Source organism: Amphiprion ocellaris, chromosome 2, assembly GCF_022539595.1.
Source record: "Amphiprion ocellaris isolate individual 3 ecotype Okinawa chromosome 2, ASM2253959v1, whole genome shotgun sequence".
Lineage (NCBI taxonomy): Eukaryota > Metazoa > Chordata > Actinopteri > Pomacentridae > Amphiprion > Amphiprion ocellaris.
Window position 1 is genome coordinate 6,488,714 of NC_072767.1, and position 23,463 is coordinate 6,512,176.

The window sequence follows — 23,463 nt, forward strand, 5'->3', positions numbered from 1 at the left end:
AGGAGGAAGCCTGGAGAAGCTACAAACCAGACTGTCTTGTCCCTACAGTAAAACATGGAGGTGGATCAGTGATGATCTGGGGGTAGTTTCAGTCTGGGTGGAACAGGGCCAATGCAATTCTGTGAAACGACAAAAACAAGACACAAATTGACAAAAACGAGGCACAAAATGACAAAAACGAGACACAAAATGACAAAAACGAGACAAAATGACAAAAATGAGACACAAAATGACAAAAACGAGACACAAAACGACTAAAACGAGACAAAATGAGAAAAATGAAACACAACACGACAAAAACAAGACACAAAATGGCAAAAAGAGACACAAAACGACAAAAACGAGACACAAAATGACAAAAACCAGACACTAAACGCCAAAAAGGGACAACAGTCTTCTTCCATCACCTGGAAAACTCTTTCTTGCCTCCAGTGACTGGATTTTCCAACAAGACAACACCCCTTACCACACGGCAAGGTCAGTTAAAGCCTGGATGGAGAACCAGAACACTGGAACCATGCCTTGACCTACTCAATCACCAGATTTAAATCCAACTGAAAACCTGTGGAAAATCATCAAACGCTAAATGGAGGACCACAAGCCTGAAACAAAGCAGATTAGTTAGAATTAGTGTAACAGGAATGGGCTGCTGTGACAGCAGAACAGTGTGAGAAGCTGGTGGAGAACATTTCAAGACGCATGGCTGCAGTCATTAGAAACAATGGTTATGAATCAGTACTAACTCCTGTGTGGATCATGGGACTAAAACAGACAGAAAAGAAAACATGGAATCCTAAAAGCTGTTTTTGGCAGAACAATGCCATAGCTATTGATGGAAGAACTGAAGGGATTTTGGTTATTATCAAGAAAACCATGGAAAATGTCTGATATCAGCTCTGAAATTAAACTCTTATCAGCTATTGTTGTTGTTGTCTTTATGTTTGTCCAAACAAATGTACCTTTAGTGGTACCAGAAATTAAAATGAACAAGAAATTGAAGAAAACTAGAGTAAACTAATCTTTTTTTTTCAGCAGGCGGCGCTGAGCTGCTCAGTTTGTTCCAACACACGAAGAAGACGACTTCCCGCGAGACTTCATTCAGCGAGAGTTACTTTCTTTGTGTGGCGCAGCTAACGTGTTGCATAGCTTAGCATCGGCGCAGCGTCTGTCCACGGCTCGAAACAGGACACATTTCAGACCGAGTCACCTGAGCAGCCACCTGTACAGGTAAGGAGGAAGACGTCGGTCGGCAGAGTTAGCTGTTGTGTTTGCATTAGCCGGCCCCGTTAGCCAGTTAGCCTTCGTGTGTTCGCGCGCGATGCTAACACGCGGCTAACGCTAGCAGCTTTTAGCGGTTTGTAGCTTTGATACCGTCACAGTTCACCGATTCTACCTGAAAGCTCCTCACCTGTCCTCCTGTTTACCTGGCCTCCTGTCTGTCTGTCCGCAGGATGAATCTCGGTTCATTCAGCAGAAACCGCTAAAACCGTTAAACGTTCAGTTGTCGGTTTAACATTAAAACCGCTGCAGTGACTAACGACTGTTTTCATTATTATTATTATTATTATTATTATTATTATTATTATTATTACTACTACTATGATTGGTATTATTATTATTACTATTACTATGATTGGTATTATTATTATTATTATTATTATTATTATTATTATTATTATATGTTATAATTTTGTGTCTCATTTGTGTCATTTTGTGTCTCGTTTTGTATCATTTGTCATTTTTTATTTTGTTTTTGCTATTTTGTGTCTCGTTTTTGCATTATGTGTGTCTTGTGTGTCGTTTTTGTCGTTTTGTGTCTCGTTTTTGTCATTTTGTGTCTCATTTTTCTCATTTTGCGTTTCATTTTTGTTGTTTTCTGCCTCTTTTTTGTCATTTTGTGTCTCATTTTTGTCATTTTGTGTCTTGTTTTTAAATTTAATTTTGTCATTTTGTGTCTCGTTTTTGCATTTTGTGCCTCGTTTTTGTCGTTTTGTGTCTTATTTTTGCCGTATTGTGTCTAGATCACTTCTGATTAAACTGATCAGACTCTTATGTGAGTGTATTGATTAATATCCTGATCAATCAGCTGTTTTCTTCCAGACACAGCGAACCACCTGAACGTCTCCATGGCCCTAAGACGAGGACAGATCAGGTACCTGAAGGTGAGTCAGTGTTGATCAGTATTGATCAGGGTGTGTCTGTGATTGGTCTGATCGTTTCATCAAAACAAATCTGATCAGAAATTTTTATTGACGACCGTTTTTATCACAACAAGTCTTAAATAAACAACATTTCATCGAGCTGTGGTGAAAAAAAAATTCTGATGTCCACCTTTTCAACATTTTTGGGAAATTTTTGATAATTTTTTGGTGGAAAAAAAGAAATGTTAAAAATAATGTTTCTTTAAGAACATTCAACTTCAGCTTTATTGTCATTCAGCAATGTACGTAGTGCACAGTTAAACGAAATTATGTTTCTCACATCCATTTCACAGTGCAGAAATGAGGGTAATACTATCAAAAATTAAGAATAAATATAAGGTAAAAATATAAGATAATTTAAAAAGACTAAACTAGATAAGAAAACAAAAGCACAAGCATACATCAGACACAATCATACTGGCTACTGGGGTGATAGTGAGTGAGATTAATGTGGCTGAAGTTTTGGGTATGGAGGTGATGGATGCAGGTCTACATGTGTTGTAGCTGCAGGGTGTTCAACAGTCTGACTGTCTGTGTGAAGAAGCTGCTACAGAACCTTGATGTGTGGGTTCTGATGCTGTGCAGTCTCTTTCCTGATGGAAGGGCAATAAACAGTCCATGTGAGGGGTGGGAGGGGTCCTTCATGATGGAGGTGGTCCTGCGTATGCTGCGTTCTTGGTAGATGTCTTGGAGAGCTGGGAGGGAGGCACCAATGATCCTCTCCGCCGTCCTGACCACATGTTGCAGAGATCTTGATTTTAAAAAAAGTGAATGTTCTTAAAGAAAATATCAGAAGTTTTACTGATATATATATATGTAATCATTTTAGATATTTTTAGTTTTTTTTTCTTTTGGAAGATTTTTACTCATTTTTTGAAAATATTTACAAGAATTGTCAAATTTGAGTTTTTTTTGTAGAACTTTAAGGGGAAACTTTAAAGGAATAATTTCTTATTATTGTTTTTGCCAGTGTGTCTCGTTTCTGTCATTTTGTGTCTCATTTTTGCTGTTTTGTGTCTAGTTTTTGTCATTTTGTATCTTGTTTTTGTCATTTTGTCTTTTTTTGTTGGTTTGTGTCGTGTTTTTGTCATTTTGTGCCTTGTTTTTGTCTTTTTGTGTCTCGTTTTTGTCATTTTGCGTCTCGTTTTTGCATTTTGTGTCTCGTTTTTGTCATTTTGTCTCGTTTGTCATTTTGTGCCTCGTTTTTGCCGTTTTGTGTCTCGTTTTTGTCTTTTTTTTGCATCTTGTTTTTGTCTTTTTTTGCATCTTGTTTTCGTCATTTTGTCTCATGTTTGCGAATTTTGGTGGATTTTTTTGTGAATTTTCTTAAAGAAAATATTAGAAGTTTTACTGATAGATATGTAATCACTAGATATTTTTAGGATTGTTTTGGAAGATTTTTACTCATGGTTTGAAAATATTTACAAGCAATTTCTTGCCAAATTTGGGGGATTTTTTTTAAACGAATTACTGGAATTTTCTTCCTGAAGGTTTTGCAAATTTTCGGAAATTTGGGGGATTTTTTAAAGGAATTTTTAGATTTTTTTCAGACAGAAACAATATTTTTTGGTGCCCCTAAATGAGGACAACAGGAGGGTTAAGGCTTCAGATTTTAAAAATGATCTATCAATCATCAATTAATCAATAAAAAGACTGAAGTATAGCAGCTGTTCTTCCTGATCAACATCTTTAACCACAGACTGTCAGTAAACATTAACCCCCACAGGAGTCGTTGTCATGGTGACCCACAAACACTGAAACCCACCAACATTCCCATGATGCTTTGTGTCTGATCTGTTCTCACCTGCTTTTAGACGGATTAATTTATAGACAGATAATAATTGATTTGTCATAAATCTGGAAGTTTTCAGTTTTCATTTCCCTCTGACTGACTCTGTTCAGCTGTGTGTGATGATGACGATGATGATGTAACACCTGTGTGTGTGTGTGTGTGTGTGTGTGTGTGTGTGTGTGTGTGTTTCAGGTGTGTGAGGTTCAGTCGTCTCAGAGTGATGTCAGAGACGGTCAGCTCTCCTCCAAAGGATCCTCTGGAAAGGTGACGTCACGTTCTTAGCCCTCTGAACTCCAGAAAGTTTAGAAAAATTTTTTTTTTTTTTTTTTTAAAAAAAAGGTCAGATTTTCAGCCAGAAACTGTAAAAACATTAATAAAATGTCAGATTTCCAACTTGACTGAAAAACAAATGCAGGAATCATTAAATCAGATCTCAGTGAAACAAGCTGAAAATTTTGTCTGTTTTTTCCGTTTTTGTGTTTCGTTTTGTGTCCTGTTTTTGCCATTTTTTAATCTCAATTTTTTTGTTTTGTGTCTTGTTTTTGCCATTTTTATCTCATTTTTGTCAATTTGTGTCTCTATTTTTGCGTCTCGTTTTGGCCATTTTGTCTCATTTTTGCCATTTTGTGTCTCGTTTTTGTCATTTTGTGTCTCGTTTTTGTCATTTTGTGTCTTGTTTTTGTCATTTTGTGTCCTTTTTGCATCTCATTTTTGCATTTTGTGCCATTTTGCCTTTTTTTTTTGCGTCTCGTTTTTGTCATTTTCTGTCTCGTTTTTGTCGTTTTGTGTCTCATTTTTGTTGTTTTTTGCCATTTTGTCTTTTTTTGCATCCCGTTTTTGTCACTTTGTTTCTTGTTTTTGTCATTTTATGACTGAGCCTGGAATCCGCTAGAGGCTGGAAGCAGCAGTCCGGAGCTTCTCGGGCGTGTTGATGATGATGATGATGTCATAACAACGGTGCTGCTGATGTCACTTCCTCAGGAGCTGTACGATAACGGCTACAGCGAGCAGATGATGGAGGACGAGGACGCCCGGACCAACCTGATCGTGAACTACCTGCCGCAGAGCATGAGTCAGGACGAGCTGCGGAGTCTGTTCAGCAGCGTGGGAGACGTGGAGTCGGCCAAACTCATCCGGGACAAAGTGGCAGGTAACTCCCCGCAGTACTACTGCAGTACTGCAGCCGTACTGCAGTAGTACGGCTGCAGTACTGCTGCAGCTCGGCCGTAGTACTCCTGTGGTACTACTGCGGTGCTGCTGAGTACGTATGACGAAACCGAAACTGCGGAGCATTTAGAGCTGCAGCGCTTCTACTGCAGTACTACTACAGTACTTCTGCAGTACCACCGAGTATCACACTTCAGTACTGCTGAGCAGACCATGCAGTATTGTAGTAATGTTAGTACACACATCACAGTACTCCTACTAAATCAAGTTAAATTAGTAAACGTGTACTTCATGGTACTGCTGAGTCACCTATTTTGCAGTAGCATCAGTAGTCTCACTCTGTTTGTAGTATTTTCTGTGTACTCTGATTCTTTTTTTTTTTTTTTTTTTTATTTTTGGGTTTTTCGCTGACGATCAGCTGATTTTTTGTTTTTTATTTCATTTTTTTCTAACAAACTGCTGTTTTTTGTTTTTAGGAAGATTTTGTACTTTTTGTCTGAACTGTTTGATTCTTTTCTTTCTCACCACGTTGTTGTTGTTGTTGTTGTAATACTTTTTTTTATTTTTCACACCAGGTTTAATGACAGTCTGAGTGTTAACAGGTACTTGATGCTGATTGGTTCAGGCTGGGCGATGACATCACATAACATTTCATATTCCTGACATATAAGCTGATAAAATAAACCTCTATTTAATAACTAAGAATCCTTCTGACATCGCCCAGCCTGTGGTACAGTTTTTTTTAATATTTGATGTACAGATGTTTTAAAAATGTTTTCACCTGTTTCATTTTATTTTTCAGGATTTGATAATGTTTGTAAAACTTCTATAAATGTATGAACATGTGAAGTTTTTCTTCTGAACAAATCCAGAAAACTGTCAAGTTGATGTTTCCTCAGAGTGACAAACGTCTGCAGGTGTTCAGAGACTCACCTGAGGTCACCTGAGGTCACCTGAGCTGCAGCTTTGTGTCGCTGATTTAAACATGGCTTCATTCTAATCCAGGGGTGCCCAACATGCGGCCCGCGGGCCAAAAGTGGTCCTCCAGAGGGTCCAATCTAGTCCTCAAAGTGTAAAAATTCCAGAGAAGACATTAACTGCAGATTGTAAATTAGTAAAACTATAAATTTAAAATCATTTCTAGACCATGACAAGTTGTTTGGATCATAAAGTAAAATATTAGATTGTTCATTGTTCTTTTTTCATTTTGTGTTTCATTCTGGTAATATTTTGTCTTGTTTTGTCTGACTTTTGTGATTTTGTTTCCTTTTTGTGTCTCGTGGGGTTTTTTTTGCGTTATTTTTGTCATTTTGTGTTTTACTTTATTCATTGTTTTTTGTCTTGTTTTTGTCGTTTTGTAACAGTTTTGTTCCGCTTGTGTCATTTGTGCATTTTTTTGTCGTTTTGTGTCTCATTTTTGTAATATGTTGTCTTGTTTTTGTTGTTTTTTTTGTTTGACCTTTGTCATTTGGTTTCTCGTTTTGTGTTTCCCTTTGTAAATTTGCAAAACACTTGTGGTGTTTCTCTACTTTTTTGTCATTTTGTTTCTCATTTTTGCAGTAATATGTCTCAGTTATTTTTTGTCTTATTTTGTCAGACTTGTCGTTTGTCTCATGTTTTTGTTGTTTTGTTTCCTTTTTGTCTCGCTTGTTTTTTTTCTTATTTTTGTCATTTTGTCATTTTGTGTTTTACTTTATTCATTGTTTTGTGTATCATTTTGGTCATTCTGTGTTTTTTTTGTCTTGGTTGTGTTTCCTATTTTGTTGTTTTGTTTCTTTTTTGTCTTGTTTTTGTTCATTTTTTGTCGCTTTGTAACTTTTTATCAAATTTTTTGTCTCTTTTTGTTTTTTTCATGTCGTTTGTCTCATTTTTTGTCATTTTGTTTCTCACTTTTGCAATTTTTTGTTTTTGTAATAGTTTGTCCTTTTTTTGTTTTTTTGTCTGACTTTTGTCGCTCGTCTCATGTTTTTGTTGTTTTGTTTCTCACTTTTGACATTTTTTTGTCTCATTTTTGTCGCTTTGTGGCTTTTTTTTTTTTTTTTTTAAATTTTTTTTTTAATATTTTTTTTTTTTGGCCTTTTTGTCGGCTTTTATTGGATAGGCGCAGTGAGAGAGAGACAGGAAACAGGGGAGAAGAGTCGGGAAAGACATGCAGCAAAGGGCCGTGAGCGGGAATCGAACCCGGGCCGCTGCGTCGGGGACCAGCCCTGTACATGGGTCGCCCGCTCAACGCGTTGAGCTATACGGGCGCCCCGCTTTGTGGCTTTTTTGACAAATTTTTTCTCTTTTTTTGTTTCAGGTTTGTCTAATTTTTGTCGTTTTGTTTCTCACTTGTCGTTTTGTGTTTCCTTTTTATCTCGCTTGTGTTTTTTGTCTTGTTTTTGTCATTATGTGTTTCACTTTATTTGCTGTTTTGTATATTGCTTTTGTCGTTTGTCCAATTTGTAGATTTTTTTAAAAACTTTTTTGTCTCTTGTTTTTTTTCACATGGTTTGTCCCATTTTTCATTTTGTTTCTCATTTTGGTTGTTTTGTTTTTTGTAGTGTTTTGTCTAGTTTTTGTTGGTTTTTGTCTTTTTTTGTCTGACTTGTCGTCATTTCAATCTGGATGTTTCGTCGGAGGTTTAAACTGTTTGGTTGCTCCTCCACGTTGCTTTGACAGGCATGTAAATTGCGTGTTGAAGGCGTGTTGCAGAGTTTCCTGGGTTTGTTCAGAAACTGGCTGCTGTTGGACACTGTGTGGACTCTGTACTCAGTTTGAACTCTGTTTGTTTCTCTGGCGGCTGTAACAGACAGTTTTGTTCTTTTATTTTGTTGTTTTCCTTTGTGTTTCTCTAGGCCACAGTTTAGGTTACGGCTTTGTTAACTTTGTTAACCCTAGTGATGCAGAGAGGGCTATCAGTACCCTCAATGGCCTGAGGCTACAGTCTAAAACTATCAAGGTAACGTGCCCCAGGAGCTCTGTGATTTTCCTGTCTCACCTGATAGATGTGTTATGTTCCCTGGACAGTAGAGGGCGCTCTCACCTGCAAACTGTCTGAAGGATGAAGGTATTTTTAAAGCTGTCATTTTCTTTTCTTGTTTTCAACGTGGACACATGTTGACACTGAATCTGTGGCTTTCTTCAGTTCAGTGAGACAAAGTGTCAAAGCTTTATTTTCAAAAAGTAATGCTTTTATTTTGACACATGCCTAATGATCTGAGCCTGTTTGGATGCTTTTATTTTGTCTTTTTCTTTCATTTTGTTTGGGACAAATCTGGATAACTGTTTATTTTTTTGTTCTGTTTTTTTACATTGAATATTTAAAATATTTTAATGGATATTTTTGGATTTTATTTGAACACTGGATGTAACTGTTTTATTTTGTTCAGTGTTGAATGTTTTATTGTGAAATCCGTCCGCGTGTGAAGACGGCAAGCTCAGACTCTTTCTGTCGCCTCCCGCAGGTTTCGTTCGCTCGGCCGAGTTCGGACACCATCAAAGACGCCAACCTGTACATCAGCGGCCTGCCGAGGACGCTGAGCCAGCAGGACCTGGAGGACATGTTCACCCACTACGGACACATCATCAACTCCAGGGTTCTGGTGGACCAGGCCTCCGGTACTGCACGCGCTCAGTCACCGCAGTAGTCATGTGACCGCTCGCCTCACCCTGACTGACCGCTGCTCTCTGATTGGTCCTTTAGGTCTGTCTCGGGGCGTGGCCTTCATCCGCTTCGATAAGCGGGCCGAGGCCGAGGACGCCGTCAAACACCTGAACGGACACACGCCCCCCGGCAGCTCCGAGCCAATCACGGTCAAGTTCGCCGCCAACCCCAACCAGGCCAGGAACTCCCAGATGATGTCACAGATGTACCACGGCCAATCGCGGCGCTTCGGAGGCCCCGTCCACCATCAGGCGCAGAGGTTCAGGTACGCTCACCTGTAATCAGATTACTCATCAGCTCCTTCACGTCCAGTAATCTGATTACTGCTGCAGGTTGTAAAGTTGTTAAAACTGATAGTCAATAACATTATCAATCAATCAATCAATAATTAACGTGATTAAAAGAGAACATGATGGTTTAGTTCATGGGTGTCCAACATGCAGCCCGCGGACCAAAACCGGCCCTCCAGAGGGTCCAATCCGGCCCTTAAAGTGTAAAAATTCCAGAGAAGACATTAACTGCAGATTATAAATTAGTAAAACGATTGTGTTGTTTGTCAACTTTTTTGTGGTTTTGTTTCTTGCTTTTGTCATTTTTTGTGTCGTTTCTGTCATTTGTCTCATTTTTTGTCGCTTTGTAACTTCATTGTCTAATTTTTTGTCTCTTTTTTTGTTTTGTGATGTTTGTCTCATTTTTTGTCATTTTGTTTCTCAATTTTGTGTCTCATTTTTGCAATCATTTGTCTTTTTTTGTTGTTTTTTTCTGACTTGTGGTTTGTCATGTTTTTGTCATTTTGTCTCTTGTTTTTGTCATTTTGTGTTTCCTTTTTGTCTTGTTTGTGTTTTTTTATTTTTGTCACTTTGTGTTTTGCTTTATTCGTTGTTTTGTGTCGTTTTTGGCATTTTATGTTTTTTTTGTCTCGCTTGTGTTGTTAGTCTATTTTGTTGTCGTTTTGTTTCTCGCTTTTGTCATTTTTGTCAACTTTTTGTAATTTGTCCATTTTTTTGTTGCTTTCTAAGTTTTCTTTGTCAAATTTTTGTCTCTTTTGTTTCGTGTCGTTCGTCTAATTTTTTGTCAATCTGTTTCTCACTTTTGTCTTTTTGCGTGTCGTTTTTGTAATATTTTGTCTAGTTTTTGTTGTTTTTTGTCTTTTTAAAGTAAAATACCACATCATTCAGTTCCAGATACTTGAGACTAAATGTTGTGTTCCTTTGTAGACACTCTGTGATCTGGAAGTTGTAATGTGGAAATGATAAACTGAGGCTGAATGTTGCTGAAACTGAATTTATTTTTCTTAAGAATTTTCAGGTTGCTCATATTGTTTTGAAAAAGTACCTACTTTTTTGCACAAAAAATGTGGAATCGTGGTTATTTATAGGTTATTATGCTGTGATTTTACTGGTCACTTCAGCTCAAATTGGACTGAATGTGGAACCTGAACTAAGATGAATTTGACACCTGGTTTAAATGTTCCGTCTGATGGTTTAAACGTTCTGATGGTTTAAACGTTCCGTCTGATGTTGCAGGTTTTCTCCGATGAGTGTCGACCACATGGGCGGAGGGGGCGGAGTCTCTGGGAACTCGTCCTCCGGTTGGTGCATCTTCATCTACAACCTGGGCCAGGATGCTGACGAGGCCATCCTGTGGCAGATGTTCGGGCCGTTCGGCGCCGTCGTCAATGTGAAGGTGATCCGAGACTTCAACACCAACAAGTGTAAAGGCTTCGGCTTCGTCACCATGACGAACTACGAGGAGGCCGCCATGGCGATCCACAGCCTGAACGGGTACCGGCTGGGCGACAAGGTGCTGCAGGTTTCCTTCAAGACCAGCAAGGGACACAAGTAGAGAACATCAGTCAGCGGGTGGTGGTGGGGGGGCACTGAAAAATCGTAGTTTATGTTTCCGTCAGTTTTCAGTTGGAGTTGATTTTCTTTTGAGCATGCTCGGTTTCTTTATGACGTCGGGTTGCCGGTCCACGAGGGCGGGCCGATGGGATGATTGACAGCTGTTGAAACGGAACCGGTTCTGATGTTGGGTTTGTGTTTTGTGGAACGTTAAAGTGAAGCGTTTGGTTCTGCAGACGGTCACAGCTGCGTTCTGTTTCAACGGTTTATTCATGAAAATGTGAAAAGCAGCATGTGAGCTTTCAGGGTTGATGTCCATGTCAGCTGGTTGACAGCTGTCTGGGCCAATAATCAGTTAGGAGGCGGGGCTTCTGCTCTCCTGTAAACAGCAGCAGGTGAACAGGTAACTGTGACCTTTTTCATTTGGATTTTATTTTTGTATTGCAGCTTCGTTGTGATGTTTATTCAGTAATAAATCTGTTCATGGAAACTTTACGTGTTTTTATTCATCACAGAAATAAATAATCCATCAGAACACAAAGTACTTCAATCTGAACTGACTTGAAAATGGATGGAAATGTCCAGAACAATACAAATAAAAACAATAAAGTTTAGATACCAGCATGTAAAACAAAATCTCCCAAAGACATAAAATAACCAAATTAAGACTCTTTCAGTGTAAAAGACTTGAAGCTGATGAGCAGGAAGGTTCTGGATCAGCTCAGCAGCTCCTCAGCCAGCTGGTTGTAGTTCAGCTGTCGCAGGATCTCCTCAGTGACCTGCATGGCACCTTCTGCGTGGTACTTCTGGACCATCAGGTCCACGGTGCCGGTTCTGTCTGCCGCCTCCAGCCGACACACAGGGATTGGGTCGGACTGCAGGGTCAGCAGGTGCTGGAAGGCCTTCAAGTCCTCCGAACGGAGATGGTCCAAGACCTGGATCAGCTGCTGGGTCGCATCCATCGGCCGCAACCTCAGAACCGGTGCTGCAGGGACACGACACGCTCACATTGGATCCACACACGAAATACAGGTAATGTAGGTGTATTATACACTATTTCACAAAAGTGAGTACACCCCTCACATTTCTGCAAATATTTAATTCTGTCTTGTAATGGAACATCACTGAAGAAATGACACTTTGATACGATGTAAAGTAGTCGGTGTACAGCTGTAAATTTATTGTCCCCTCAAAATAACAACACAGCCATTAATGTCTAAACCGCTGGCAACAAAAGTGAGTACACCCCTAAGTGAAGATGTCCAAATTGGGCCCTATTAGCCACCCCCCAGGTGTCATGTGACTCAGTGTTAGAAGGTCTCAGATGTGAATCGGGAGCAGATGTGTTAAATTTATCACTCTCACACTGGTCACTGGAAGTTCAACATGGCACCTCATGGCAAAGAACTCTGAGGATCTGGAAAAAAAGTAGTTGTTGCTCTATACATAAAGATGGGGACTAGGCTATAGGAAGATTAGGGGTGTACTCACTTTTGTTGCCAGGGGTTTAGAAATTAATGGCTGTGTGTTGAGTTATTTTGAGCGGACAGTAAATTTACAGTTATACAAGCTGTACAGCGACTACAGAATTAAATATTTGCAGAAATGTGAGGGGTGTACTCACCTTTGTGAGATACTGTAGGTGTCTACAGGCAACAGGTGTCTATGAGTAATACAGACGTCTACAAGTAATAGGTGTAAGTATATTCAGGTAAGGCCAAGTTATTAACATCCATGCTAAAGTTTCATTGAGTTACTGATTAACAGTGAATCTTTCTGGGACCAACAGGTGTCTTCTGGCTAAATGCTAACAAGCGTTAGTGTGTTATGTTAGTGTGTTGCTGTTGTACCTCTCAGGGTGATGTCTCTGGTCCACACATTAGATTCTTTAGGGCCGAACAGCCAGCCAATCAGAGGGTGTGGTGTCACATGACTCATCAGTTGCAGCTTCACCATGGCGACGCCGGCCGGAAGCTGCACCTCGAAAGATGGCAGGAAGTTGTTGTAGTCGCTGAAGTTAGTGAACTTGGAAATCTGAAACCAAAATAACAAACAGGTTTAATTCTAAAAAAACAACACTGTTGGTGACAGAGCCCCTCCTCTCGGCAACAGACCCCTCCCCTCGGTGACAGACCCCTTACCTCTGGTTGGATGCCAGTGGCTGGCTCTCCATACAGTTTGTACGTCTGGTTCGGGATCAGTTCGCAGTTGGGTATCGCCTCCACGTACTCCGCCCCAATCCGACGCTTCCACTCCTTCCTCACCTGCACATCAGACCAGACAGCTGATCAGGAACGATTAACACCAGGTTACTCCTGCTGGTCTACAAGCTGCTTCAAAGCTTCACATTTAACAGATTCTTTGACCAATTATAAATAACCAACAACAAACTCAGTTTTTATTGAAGTTTTATGTTCATTAACTGTCAGTAGATACCTGTCAGTGGGCGGGGCTTGTTTACCTGAGAGAGGCAGATGTTCCTGGGCAGCAGCAGGACGTACAGCGTGGAGGAGGCGGGCTGAGAGAAGAGCAGCACCAGGCCGTGGATCGCTCCGCCGGACGTCACCGGCTTCACCAGACCGAAACAAGAGAAGCCTGAGATGTCAACGATCACGTGACTGTCGGTCACCTGACCAGGTGTGATGAAATCCACACAGTCCCCAGTGACGTGAGCGACAGACATGGAGTGCTTACCACCACCTGCAGGACAGAAACACTTTATTTCAGGCTCCTTCACCTGATCAATAAACACCTCCAGACACACCTGCAGATTTAGCCTGAAAATAAACAGATCAGTCACGTGTTGGAGCAACGTTCAGATAACACATCACACCATGATGCTGCCACCACCATGCTTCACATCATGATGCTGCCACCACCATGCTTCACATCATGATGCTGCCACCACCGTGCTTCACACCATGATGCTGCCACCACCGTGCTTCACACCATGATGCTGCCACCACCGTGCTTCACATCATGATGCTGCCACCACCATGCTTCACATCATGATGCTGCCACCACCATGCTTCACATCATGATGCTGCCACCACCGTGCTTCACATCATGATGCTGCCACCATCATGCTTCACATCATGATGCTGCCACCACCATGCTTCACATCATGATGCTGCCACCACCGTGCTTCACATCATGATGCTGCCACCATCATGCTTCACATCATGATGCTGCCACCACCATGCTTCACATCATGATGCTGCCACCACCGTGCTTCACATCATGATGCTGCCACCATCATGCTTCACATCATGATGCTGCCACCACCGTGCTTCACACCATGATGCTGCCACCACCGTGCTTCACTTCATGATGCAACCAAACATCTCTTTCCATCTAAGCCTATCCTCTGCATCTTCTTCTCTCACACCAACTACCTTCATATCCTCTTTCACTACATCTTTAAACCTCCTCTTTGGTCTTCTTCTAGGCCTCCTACCTGGCAGTTCAACTCTGCATCCTTCGACTGATATATTCACTATCCCTCCTCTGTAAATGTCCAAACCATCTCAGTCTGGCCTCTCTGGCTTTATCTCCAGAACATCTGACTCATTCCTGATCCTCTCCGTTATGGTCACTAACGGAGAGGATCAAAATAACTCAAAGTGTGTTCCCCACACTGTGTTTATTGCTCTTGTAGTTCAGCTGATCACTGACCTGATGGCAGCTGGCTGTGCGGCAGGTGGAGTCGGTGGAAACGTCCGGACAGCAGCTGGAACCTGAACAGCGGCCCGGCCGGCCTCAGGTCTTTAGACGCCAAGAAGTCCAAATCCCACGGAACCATCTGATAGAGAACATCACCACAACCCTCCAGCAGCAACCCAGTCAGACTGCAGCGGAACACAGCAGGCTGCAGGCAACGCAACCTGCAACACAACGACCAATCAGACTGCAGCGCAACAAACAAGGCCTGGTTCTGTCCTGGTTCTCTCCTGGTTTTGATTGGAACCATATGTGGCAGTCAGACTGTTACCTGAACACGTCTCCGTTCTCCTGAACTTCAGGTGTGATTTCAACCTAAACAGAACAAACAGGTGATCAATCGACAGCCAACCGTCAGTCAGCTTAACAGTGACATCATAGATGGGTTGTTACCGGTGGTGCGTTGGTCTCCACTCTGATGTCAGACAAAGTCTGTGATGTCGCGGCTGCTCCTTTCAGACAGACACCTGCAGCAAGATGACATCATCACATCACCTGGCGGCACTGGATCAATAAAGTCAATCTAGTATTGATCAGTTTGATCTGTGTGTGAAGGTTAGCCTAGCTTAGCACAAGACTGGCAGCAGAGGGAGGTGTTAGCGAAGTTTAGCACAAACACTGGGAACAGAGGGAGGTGTTAGCGTAGCTTAGCACAAAGACTGGCAGCAGAGGGAGGTGTTAGCGAAGTTTAGCACAAACACTGGGAACAGAGGGAGGTGTTAGCGTAGCTTAGCACAAAGACTGGCAGCAGAGGGAGGTGTTAGCGAAGTTTAGCACAAACACTGGGAACAGAGGGAGGTGTTAGCATAGCTTAGCATAAAGACTGACAATAGAGAGTGGTGTTAGCGAAGCTTAGCACAAACACTGGGAACAGAGGGAGGTGTTAGCGTAGCTTAGCATAAAGATTGGCAGCAGAGGGAGGTGTTAGTGTAATTTAGCACAAAGACTGGCAGAACTGTGTAGGAGAGGGAAACTGTTACCATAGCTCACCAGTGGGGAACTGTTAGCATAACTTAGTTCAGAGGGGAACTGTTAGCATAGCTTAGCAGTGGAACTGTTAGCTTAGCTCAGGTTGTGTGAACGTACGCAGTGATGGAAAGATCTTCAGCAGCGTCGTCATGGTGACGCTTTCCGCCTGTTCAGGTCCGAGTTGTTCCTTCAGAAGTCTCGCGGTTGTTGGCTGGTCTGCGTTCTGTAGCTGTTCTCCACCAATCAGATGGCCATTTTCTGCAGTCATGTGATCGCTGACCAACCACTGGAACAACCGGAGTTCATCTGAGACCAGGAGGTCCAACATCTCAGTGACGACCGACGTCTCTGAGGCATCCTGGGAAACATAAACAACAGCTGATGACATCAGGGTCCTGACATCATGAGATGAGATGAGATGAGATCTACTTTATTCACCCTGGAGGAAATTATTTTGCCAGAGTAGAATAAACAATAAACAAAGGTTAGTGGAATACACACAATTATACAACAGTTAGTAGTAAAATAGAAATAACACTTTACACACTTGAGACACTGTAAAGTGTCTCAAGTGTGTAAAGTGTTATTTACACACTTGACTTAAGCGTGTAAAGCGTCTGTAGTGTGTATAGTGTCTTAAGTGTGTAAAGTGACTGAACTGTGTAAAGTGTCTGAAGTGTGTAAAGTGTCTGAAGTGTGTAAAGTGACTGAAGTGTGTAAAGTGTCTGAAGTGTGTAAAGTGTCTGAAGTGTGTAAAGTGTCTGAAGTGTGTAAAGTGACTGAAGTGTGTAAAGTGACTGAAGTGTGTAAAGTGACTGAAGTGTGTAAGTGACTGAACTGTGTAAAGTGTCTGAAGTGTGTAAAGTGACTGAAGTGTGTAAAGTGTCTGAAATGTGTAAAGTGTCTGAAGTGTGTAAAGTGTCTTAAGCGTGTAAAGTGACTGAAGTGTGTAAAGTGTCTTAAGCGTGTAAAGTGACTGAAGTGTGTAAAGTGTCTGAAGTGTGTAAAGTGACTGAAGTGTGTAAAGTGACTGAACTGTGTAAAGTGTCTGAAGTGTGTAAAGTGTCTGAAGTGTGTAAAGTGTCTGAAGTGTGTAAAGTGTCTGAAGTGTGTAAAGTGTCTTAAGCGTGTAAAGTGACTGAAGCGTGTAAAGTGTCTGAAGTGTGTAAAGTGTCTTAAGCGTGTAAAGTGACTGAAGTGTGTAAAGTGACTGAACTGTGTAAAGTGTCTGAAGTGTGTAAAGTGACTGAAGTGTGTAAAGTGACTGAACTGTGTAAAGTGTCTGAAGTGTGTAAAGTGTCTGAAGTGTGTAAAGTGTCTTAAGCGTGTAAAGTGACTGAAGTGTGTAAAGTGTCTTAAGCGTGTAAAGTGACTGTATACTAATGCTAAAAACTAGAAAGACTAATAGAAAATGAACTGAAATAGAGCAAACAGATGTATTGCAATTGAGAGTCTGATCAAGAAGTCACATGGGCAACAAACCTGGCTACTGGTTGGACAGTCCTGCAGCTCTTGAATTAAGAATGGCTCTGATTGGCTGAGGGCTTGGCAGAACAGCCTCTGTGCTTCGCCCCCAGTCCTCAGAACCAGGTCCACCAGGGCCCGGTTCTTGTCCTGGCAGGAAGCGTAGATGCTGACAGCCTCGGTGTTGGTGGTGTTCAGGATGCTGTTCCTCAGCAGCGTCTGCAGGAGCTTCCCGGGTCTCTGGATTCGGCTGATCAGCCTCCGGCGCTGAGTCTTTATGAAGTCTGGATCAGGTGTCAGAGCCGGTCTGGACCAGACAGGGCCGGCAGCGCGGTGCAGGTGACGGTCCTGATCGTCGTGACCAATCAGAGCGCGGGCTGCAGCCAGCATCACCAGCGCCCCGTCCTCCTGGTAACACCTGATCATGGTCTTGGCGGTGCTGCAGGCGTCGGCGGAGCGCAGCCAGTGGGGCGGGATGGGCGGGACGTCGGGCTGCAGGTTCTGGCTCAGACACCAGTGCAGCCGCCACAGCTCCACCTTCTGCAGCTCCTCCAGCTCCCGCAGCAGTCGACCCTCCTGAGGCGACTCGACGTCCCGAATGCAGCTGGAACGCCACAGCGAGCTGCTAGCGAAGTCATGAACCTTCTTCACCACGTTACTCAACATCCTCTCTGTTCTCCTGCCAGACCAGAAGAAGGACTCACTGTCAAAGAAACAGAGAAACTATTCATCAACAACTATTTTATTTATTCATTAATCACACATTTCAAACTAAATCTGACTCTGAACCATAAAACCTTCTAGCAAAATGGCAGAAACTAAAAGCAAAGATATCTCAGTTTTTTTTTAAATCTCAAATGATTCTTTAACATCTTTAGTATGTGGTTTCATCAAATTAACCAAATATCAGTTTTCAGGTTGAACTGCAGACAGTGTTTCCTCAGACAGACTGAGAGGAAAACCAATGAAATAAATGCAGCAGAAACAGTGAACAGAGGAGCAAATTGTTGGAGATCCATCCAGCATGGTGAAACATCTTTCTACAGATGATGAGCAGAGTAGAGAGGAAAAGTCTGGAAATATGGAGATAGAAAAACATCTGCAGGATGAGGAGAACGTAGGAGCTTCAGGTGAAACCAATTGTTGGTTTCTCCTGAAGCTCCTACGACTACCAGGACCTGGATGACTGAGAACCTCCACACAAAACACCAGAAACAGACAGAAAACAACAAAACCAAGACAAAAAAATGACCAAAATGAGGGACAAAACGAGAAACAAGACAATAAAAATAAGAGAAAAGAGACAATAATGGACATGAAACATGTCCAAGTTGACTCAGAACTTGCACAAAGTGGTTCAAAATTTGTCTGGACAGGAAAAATGGAGATATTCTGATTGAAAATGACTCAAAATGCGTCCAAACTACCCAAAATACTACAAAGTTTTGTCAAAATGAAAAAAGTTTGAAAAAAGTAATCAAAATTACTCAAAATTTGTCTTAGATGACTTAAACTTGTTGAAAACAATTTTTTAAATGTCCAAAATGACTCAAAATTTGTCTGAAATAACACAAATGTCAAAAAATTATCTTAAAAGTTGTCCAAAAACACTCAAAGCCTGTCCAAAATAACTTGGCTAAAATGTTTGAAAAAAGTTCCTAAAATTACTCAAAATTAGTCTCAGGTGACTTGTAAATTATCACGCGAGGAAAACCAAAGCTGCTGGATGAATAAATAAATGCAGCACGACTCAGAAACAGTGAACAGAGGAGCAGGTTGTTGGAGATACATCCAGCATGGTGAAACATCTTTCTACTGATGATGAGCAGAGTGGAGAGAAGAAGTCTGGAAACATGGAGATAGAAAAACATCTACAGGATGAGGAGATAAAACTGTAAGAAGAAAACATGAAAAGACACAAAACAAAAGAAGGGAGACAAGAAAACAGAAAGACGAGACACAAAATGACACAAAACAACACAAAGTAAGAAAAGTGAGATAGAAAATGTTCACAGAGAGCCAGAACTGCCTCAAAGATACATCAACTGAACAAACAACTGAAATAAGACATAAAGTGACAAAAATGTGACACACAACAAGAAAAACGGGAGACAAATATGGAAAAAGACAAAAGAAAATGAGCAGGAAGAGACAAAAAATGTCAAAAAGACACTTTAAAATGAGACACAAAACAAAAGAAGGGAGAAAAGAAACAAAGAGGAAAAAGTGTGCAAACATGGAGGTAGAAAAACATCTACAGGATGAGGAGACGAAATGAGCACAATGAGACACAAAATGAGAAAAAAAAAGATCTTTGGTTGTTTTTAAATGTGCGATATAAATAAAGTTGACTTAATAAAAATAAAACTGAACTAAATCAAAATGTTATTAAATGAAATAAAATAAATAATAAACTAAATAAAGATAAATGTATTATACTTAAATACGTAAAATTAATTGAAACAAATGGAATAAAAACACATAAAATAAACAGAAACTAGAACCTGTTGATTTGCTGTGAAACAGATAAAGCTAAACTCTCACCTGATGATGATCTTTGTTGGTCTAGATTCTGTTTCCAGTCTGAGCTGCTGGTTTTACTGGTTCCAGTTTTAAGTCTCTTACAGGCAGAGCGTTTCCATGGCGACTGTAGGAGGAACAGGTGGTTCAGGAAGCAGGTTAAAGCAGACGAGTTAAAAATAAACTCACCTTCAGACTCTCTCTTGTCATGGACAGGAACCAGCTGCAGAAACCAGAAGCTGAACTGAACGTCGTAATCAGCGGCTGAAACACCTTCAGATCTGACCAGAAAACAGGAAACCTTCTGATGCTTTCAGCTACAGCTCAGTTTGTTTTTAAAACTTTCCACTAAAACCACAGAAGAGTTTAGTCACAACAAACTTTCTGTTTCTGTGTTTGTGGAACTTTTGTGTTTATTTCTGTCAGAATTACATCAAAAATAAAAATGAGCTTTTGGATCATTTCGTCCCAAATCATCACATTTTTAGACGAGCTTCTGATTTGCCTAAAAGTTTTTACAAAATAAACTGAATATTTGGGGACATATTAGTGAAATTTAGCATTTCTACATCAAATAATGATTTTATATTTATAGTTAATATTCATGTTTTTGTGGTTCAGTTTGTCAAACCTGCTTAATCAGTTCTGGAAGTTCACCTAAAATAATGTTCTTTAACTTCTGAGACCCAGTATTTCATATTAAAGACTTCTGTGTGTTTAGTTTGTATTACTGACATGAAGCTACATGTAGTTCAGAAAATATCATATCAGCTCACCATTATCACAGATTATTGATCTACTGTCCAATATGACAGATTCTGAATCAATGACATGAGAAATAACAGAGAAAACTTCAGGTTTTTATCTTTAACCCTGTTAAATATATAAGGCAAGATGCTAAAAGAAGTCTCCAAAAACCCTAAAATGTCATCACGGGACTTACAGCAGGCTCTTGCTACTGTTGATGTGAAAGTACATGCCTCTACAATCAGAAAGAGACAGCACAAGTTTAACTTTCATGGGAGGCGTGCAAGAAGGAAACTGTTGCTCTCTAACAGAAACATGAAGGCCAGACTGAAGTTTGTCAGAGAGAACATAGACAAAGACCAGGACTTCTGGAATAATATTCTTTGGACAGATGAGTCTAAAATTGAATGATTTGGACACCAGAACAGAGGACATGTTTGGCGTAAACCAAATACAGCATTGCAGGAAAAAAACCTCATACCAACTGTGAAGCATGGAGGTGGAAGTGTCATGGTTTGGGGATGCTTTGCTGCAGCAGGACCTGGCCAGCTCACCATTATAGAATCCACCATGAATTCTGCCATGCATCAGAGGGTGCTTGAGAATAATGAGAGACTATCTGTGAAAAAATTAAAGCTGAAGCGGAGCTGGACCCTGCAACATGACAATGACCCAAAACATACCAGTAAATCCACCAAGGACTGACTGAAAACTAAGAAATGGAGTCGTGGAATGGCCAAGTCAAAGCCCAGATCTTAATCCCATTGAGATGCTGTTGGGTGACTGTTGGGCTGTACATGCAAGAAAACCCCTCAAACATCTCACAGCTGAAAGAATTTTGCATTGAGGAGTGGGGAAAACTTTCTTCAGCCCATGTCAGCGACTGGTAGATGGCTACAAGAAGCGTCTAACTGAAGTTATTTCAGCCAAAGGGGGTAACACCAGCTATTAATGGGTAGAGTGTCCCAATTTTTTCTTCAGTTTGAATGTGGATTTTTGTTGATATCTTTTGTTTAATGAGAAAAACAAGGATATTTTTTGTTGTTTTTGTTGCAATTAAATCACTTTCTTTCCCAGAGATAAATAAAAACAAGATTGGACATCAATATGTGAACATTTCTTAAGAACTGTATATTCAATGGGGTGTCCTAATTTTTTTACATGACTGTGTGTATATATGTGTGTGTGTGTGTGTGTCAACGGACACTTTTTAAAAAAATTACTTTATAAGTATTTGACTCTAAATTTTCACATTTTAAACATCTCGAGTGTTGATCTGAAATGAAGTTATTCTGTTCTTGATCTAAAAGTCTTTGGATCAGTTTGGGGTCGCTGTTTTTAATGAACATTCAGCTTCAGAACGCGACTCTTTCTGGAACATTCTGGGGTTCTGCTGGTCGACTCAAACCACAGAACTCATGAGAAGCTCTAACAGCCGTCAGTGTGGTGAACCGGAAGCACCTGAACCTGCCACAGGTCGCCTCCACCAGCTGGTGACCCGAATCTCTTCAGTTCTACAGAATCTCACTAATTATAGTCCCGCTAACCACAGATGACACATTTAGCTGAATGTTCTATTTAAAAAGACTTTTACTTTGAAATTCTCCAGATCACAGGTTCATGAAGGAGACGCTGCTGATGGAAGCTAAAATATCTGAGAAAAAGAAGTCACAGTTTAGATTTAATGTGAAAAGACGTTTGTGAACAGAGCTCTGTCAGACCAGAACCAGCTCTGGACCTGCACAGTTCTGACAGGAGATCAGTTCAACCTAAAACTGTGTGGACGGTGCTGCGTTCACTGTCCCACTGGAAATATGATGCTGGTCTGTTATCTTTGAGGATTCATCTGGATCACAGGAACCTCAGAGCTTCAGCAAGTAGAACCTTTACTTCTCTTTAGGTTCCTGAAGACGTTTCACCTTCACCCAAGAAGATCCTTCAGTTCAGCCGACTGACAGTAAAACGTTCCATCAGACCTGTAGGGGACAGGTGAGGGGCCGCCAGGTGAGGGGATACCAGGTGAAGGGCCAACAGGTGAGGGGCCAACAGGTGAAGGGTCGCCAGGTGAGGGGATACCAGGTGAAGGGTCGCCAGGTGAGGGGATACCAGGTGAAGGGTCGCCAGGTGAGGGGCCGACAGGTGAAGGGTCGCCAGGTGAGGGGATACCAGGTTGGGGCCAACAGGTGAAGGGTCGCCAGGTGAGGGGATACCAGGTTGGGGCCAACAGGTGAAGGGTCACCAGGTGAGGGGCCAACAGGTGAAGGGTAGCCAGGTGAGGGGATACCAGGTTGGGGCCAACAGGTGAAGGGTCACCAGGTGAGGGGCCGCCAGGTGAGGGGATACCAGGTGAGGAACTACCAGGTGAGGAACATCCAGGTGAGGCTGGTGAAGCTTCTTAAAGGCTGCATCTTCAGTAACTGGTAGTGTTGTCCCCAGAGGATGAACCATTATGTGGTCCAGAACACACCCGAACGTAGAACGACTGGTCTGTCAGAACTAATCACTTCGTAAAGCATTGGTCTAATCAATGATCAATTAATCAATAACAGGTTCAGTACAGCGGACATCCTTACATATGTTGGCAGAATTGTTTTTGAGTCTATGTTAGCTAACACTCAGCAGGAATCAGCTCATCTTCAGCTCAGAACTTCTGGCTGGAGCTCATTAACCACCACAGAAGTCTTTGTCATGGTGCCCGTTGCTGCTAAACTTCCACAATTCTCTCTGCTTTAACTGTAGTCTGAGTGACGCCTCCTCTGGTCTCCAATAGATTAAACAGGAAGAGGCTCCACCTGGTGGAACAACCAGGAACTACATCTACATTTACTGACATCACAACCTTCGTGTGCTGCCTAATTGGTTAATGTATTTTTAATCCGTTAAATCCATCCATCTTCTCTACACCTGTTTATCCTCTGTAGTGTGAGTGGGAGAGAGTGAGAGGTGGGGGGCTAGCCCAGCTGACCTTCATCCGTCCAGGTCAGGTGAAGGTTTACCTGGACAGGTAACGGTCCATCAGACAACCAGCCTCACATTAACGCCTACAGAGAGTTTAGAAGCACCAGTTAACCTCAGCAGGTCTCTGGACTGTGTGAGGAACATGGAGAACCCAGCAGGGAGAACATGGAAACTCCACACAGAAAAACCAGAACCAGATTCTCACCAGAACCCTCCACCTGTGATCATCTGGAAAATACTAACAGCAATTAATCAACGAACTGTTAATCATTCACATCCATAGAAACAAGAGAGACATGAAAGCTTGGTAATTTACGGTTTTCATCTACTGCAGGTTTTGATCCCTCCCTACCTGGAGGCCTCTGAGCCAGACTCCTCACTAGGAACCACGTTGGTCCGGTCTGAGGTCCAGAGAGACGGAACACGAGCGTCGTC

General features: G+C 41.5%; 2 protein-coding genes across 3 annotated transcripts; one reads left to right on the plus strand and one right to left on the minus strand.

The window, feature by feature from the left end:
• Nucleotides 1-1,070: 1,070 nt before the first annotated feature.
• Nucleotides 1,071-11,140, plus strand: LOC111564528 (ELAV-like protein 1). Of its 2 annotated transcripts, XM_023264157.3 has the most exons (8): nucleotides 1,071-1,227; nucleotides 2,101-2,162; nucleotides 4,186-4,257; nucleotides 4,975-5,143; nucleotides 7,998-8,101; nucleotides 8,607-8,760; nucleotides 8,846-9,071; nucleotides 10,333-11,140. In XM_023264157.3, exons 2-8 carry the CDS (start codon nucleotides 2,127-2,129, stop codon nucleotides 10,649-10,651), a joined length of 1,080 nt encoding a protein of 359 aa, XP_023119925.1. In that variant the 5' UTR covers nucleotides 1,071-1,227; nucleotides 2,101-2,126; the 3' UTR covers nucleotides 10,652-11,140. The 2 variants fall into 2 exon arrangements, with proteins under 2 accessions (XP_023119925.1, XP_023119926.1); XM_023264158.3 differs by lacking the exon at nucleotides 4,186-4,257.
• Nucleotides 11,137-23,438, minus strand: LOC111564535 (uncharacterized). The gene is made up of 10 exons (XM_023264170.3): nucleotides 19,348-23,438; nucleotides 16,822-17,506; nucleotides 15,457-15,697; nucleotides 14,764-14,837; nucleotides 14,642-14,685; nucleotides 14,326-14,534; nucleotides 13,112-13,350; nucleotides 12,792-12,914; nucleotides 12,501-12,684; nucleotides 11,137-11,635 (listed from the first exon to the last, which is right to left on the minus strand). The coding sequence occupies exons 2-10, from the start codon at nucleotides 17,467-17,469 to the stop codon at nucleotides 11,367-11,369; spliced, it is 2,031 nt and encodes a 676-aa protein (XP_023119938.1). The 5' UTR covers nucleotides 17,470-17,506; nucleotides 19,348-23,438; the 3' UTR covers nucleotides 11,137-11,366.
• Nucleotides 23,439-23,463: the final 25 nt, after the last annotated feature.